General features: G+C 45.8%; 1 protein-coding gene across 1 annotated transcript; it reads left to right on the top strand.

The window, feature by feature from the left end:
• The first annotated feature begins 483 nt into the window (after nt 1-483).
• Nucleotides 484-1,287, top strand: LOC149234356 (uncharacterized). The gene has a single exon (XM_089368249.1). The coding sequence runs from the start codon at nt 484-486 to the stop codon at nt 1,285-1,287; it is 804 nt and encodes a 267-aa protein (XP_089224375.1).
• Nucleotides 1,288-1,860: the final 573 nt, after the last annotated feature.

Below are 1,860 nucleotides of genomic sequence, written 5' to 3'. Positions count from 1 at the left end.
TGCAGATAACTAGACTAAGGAGGTCATGGAGAGTGAGTTCCAGAATCGACGCATTAGATCATTCGAAGGCAGGGACATTTTAAGATGGGGATATACCCCAAAAGGTTTCTTCACCACCAAAGAGGCTTATAAAATTATATGCAATGTTCCAATGCCCCTGGATCCTATCTGGGGCAGAATCTGGTCATCAGGTACTTGGCCCAAAGTCTCCCTATTCCTATGGCTTTTTGGGCACTGGAAAATCCTCACTTGGGACAATCTTAGAAAAACAAACTTTCATGGGCCCTCCATATGTCCCAATTGTAATTCTCAGGAGGAAAATCTCCAACACCTCTTGGATTTTTGCACTCTTGCCAACCAACTGTGGGAGAAGGCGAGCTTCTGTTGTAAAAAAGATGCAGAGTTTCCGAAGATTAAATCAACTCCATTCGCCATTGGCATTAGAACCCATATAAAAGCGAACTACTAAACCAATTATGGAGAATGATTCCCGGCCTTCTCCTCTGGACAATATGGAAAGAAAGAAACAAGCGCATATTCAAAGATCAAAGCACTCCTTTAGAAATCATTTGGGGCAACTTTTGTCTCAATCTTAAAGAGACCTTGGCGCTTCAAACTTGGCATTCGGAAGATTTTCCCACTCTTGCAAATGAGAAAGCCATCTGGGAAAATTGGAACATACAACTCCCACAAGGTACTCACAATCACAGACCTTCAGAAGGCAACAACATCAGAAAGCACTTATGGACCCCCCCTCCAAAGCATTCTTTCAAACTTAACTTTGATGAAGCTTCAAATGGTAATCCCGACAAAGCAGGATTTGGCGGCATATTTAGAGATCATGAGGGTTCGCCTCTCCTAATCTACTTTGGAAACATTGGCTGGGACACGAATAACTCGGCTGAACTGGAGGGTCTCTGTCAAGGATTACTCCTTTCCCAGCGTCATGGTTTCCAACCTTTGGAGATCGAAGGTGACTCCCTAATCCTCATCAACCTAGCCAATCAACTCCTCAATGGGGCACATGCGCATAAAATTGCCAACAGTTGGAGACTCGAAGCCAGATTGGATGCAATAGAACAATTGCTTCAAACCAATCGTGCCATCATATTCAATCACGTTAAACAGGAAGGAAACAAGGTCGCTAATCTACTTGCCAATTTGGGGGTGGAAAGTGGGCACATTCTTCTCACTGGAGCTCTAGACATAATTCAGAATCATGATCAAAATCAGGAGTGCAAAATACTGGTCCATAGGGATGCAACTCTCCCAGATGCAGGTGTATAGTCGAGCATTAAATATGACGGGACAGGGGTGGGGTGAGGTGGGGTGAAATCTGTCTACCCAGGACATGGCGGTTAATTGGCTTCTGATCGACGGATCTCTGCATTTAAGAAGCGTAGGGTTCAATGGCATTGTTTTAAGTGGTTCCAGATCTCATATCATGTCCTCCGCTCCGGTTCATGCCTCTGCATGCTCCAACATGCTTCAGACTTTGGCTCTCTTCAATGCAACAGTTACGGTGGTGCTTTTCGATGCGTGACAGGGGAAGATAAATTGAAGCTAGGCCATGTGCTATCTGTGGAGCCGCTTCCGTCGAACCACTCGCATTTCTATTTGGCCTCTGGCCTCAATTCTGGATTCTGTCTGTATGGTGTTGGCTTCGTCATCCCTGCTGCCTCTCGTTGCTTGAATGGGGAGGCCAATTTGGAGCTTCGCTCTGGTCTTGTAGCGGAGCCGCTTCAGTTGATCCTCTGGCATTTCACTCGGGCCTCTGGCCTTTGTTTTGGCTTATGTCTGAAATTCTCTGGCCCGTCATCGCTACTGTTTGGCCTTGCTTTGCTCCCACTATTTTTGTCT

This window comes from Pinus tabuliformis, chromosome 8 (genome assembly GCF_031772625.1).
Source record: "Pinus tabuliformis cultivar Carrire ecotype Pingquan chromosome 8, CPIR1, whole genome shotgun sequence".
NCBI classification, from domain to species: domain Eukaryota; kingdom Viridiplantae; phylum Streptophyta; class Pinopsida; order Pinales; family Pinaceae; genus Pinus; species Pinus tabuliformis.
This window is presented reverse-complemented; position numbering and strand designations above follow the sequence as displayed.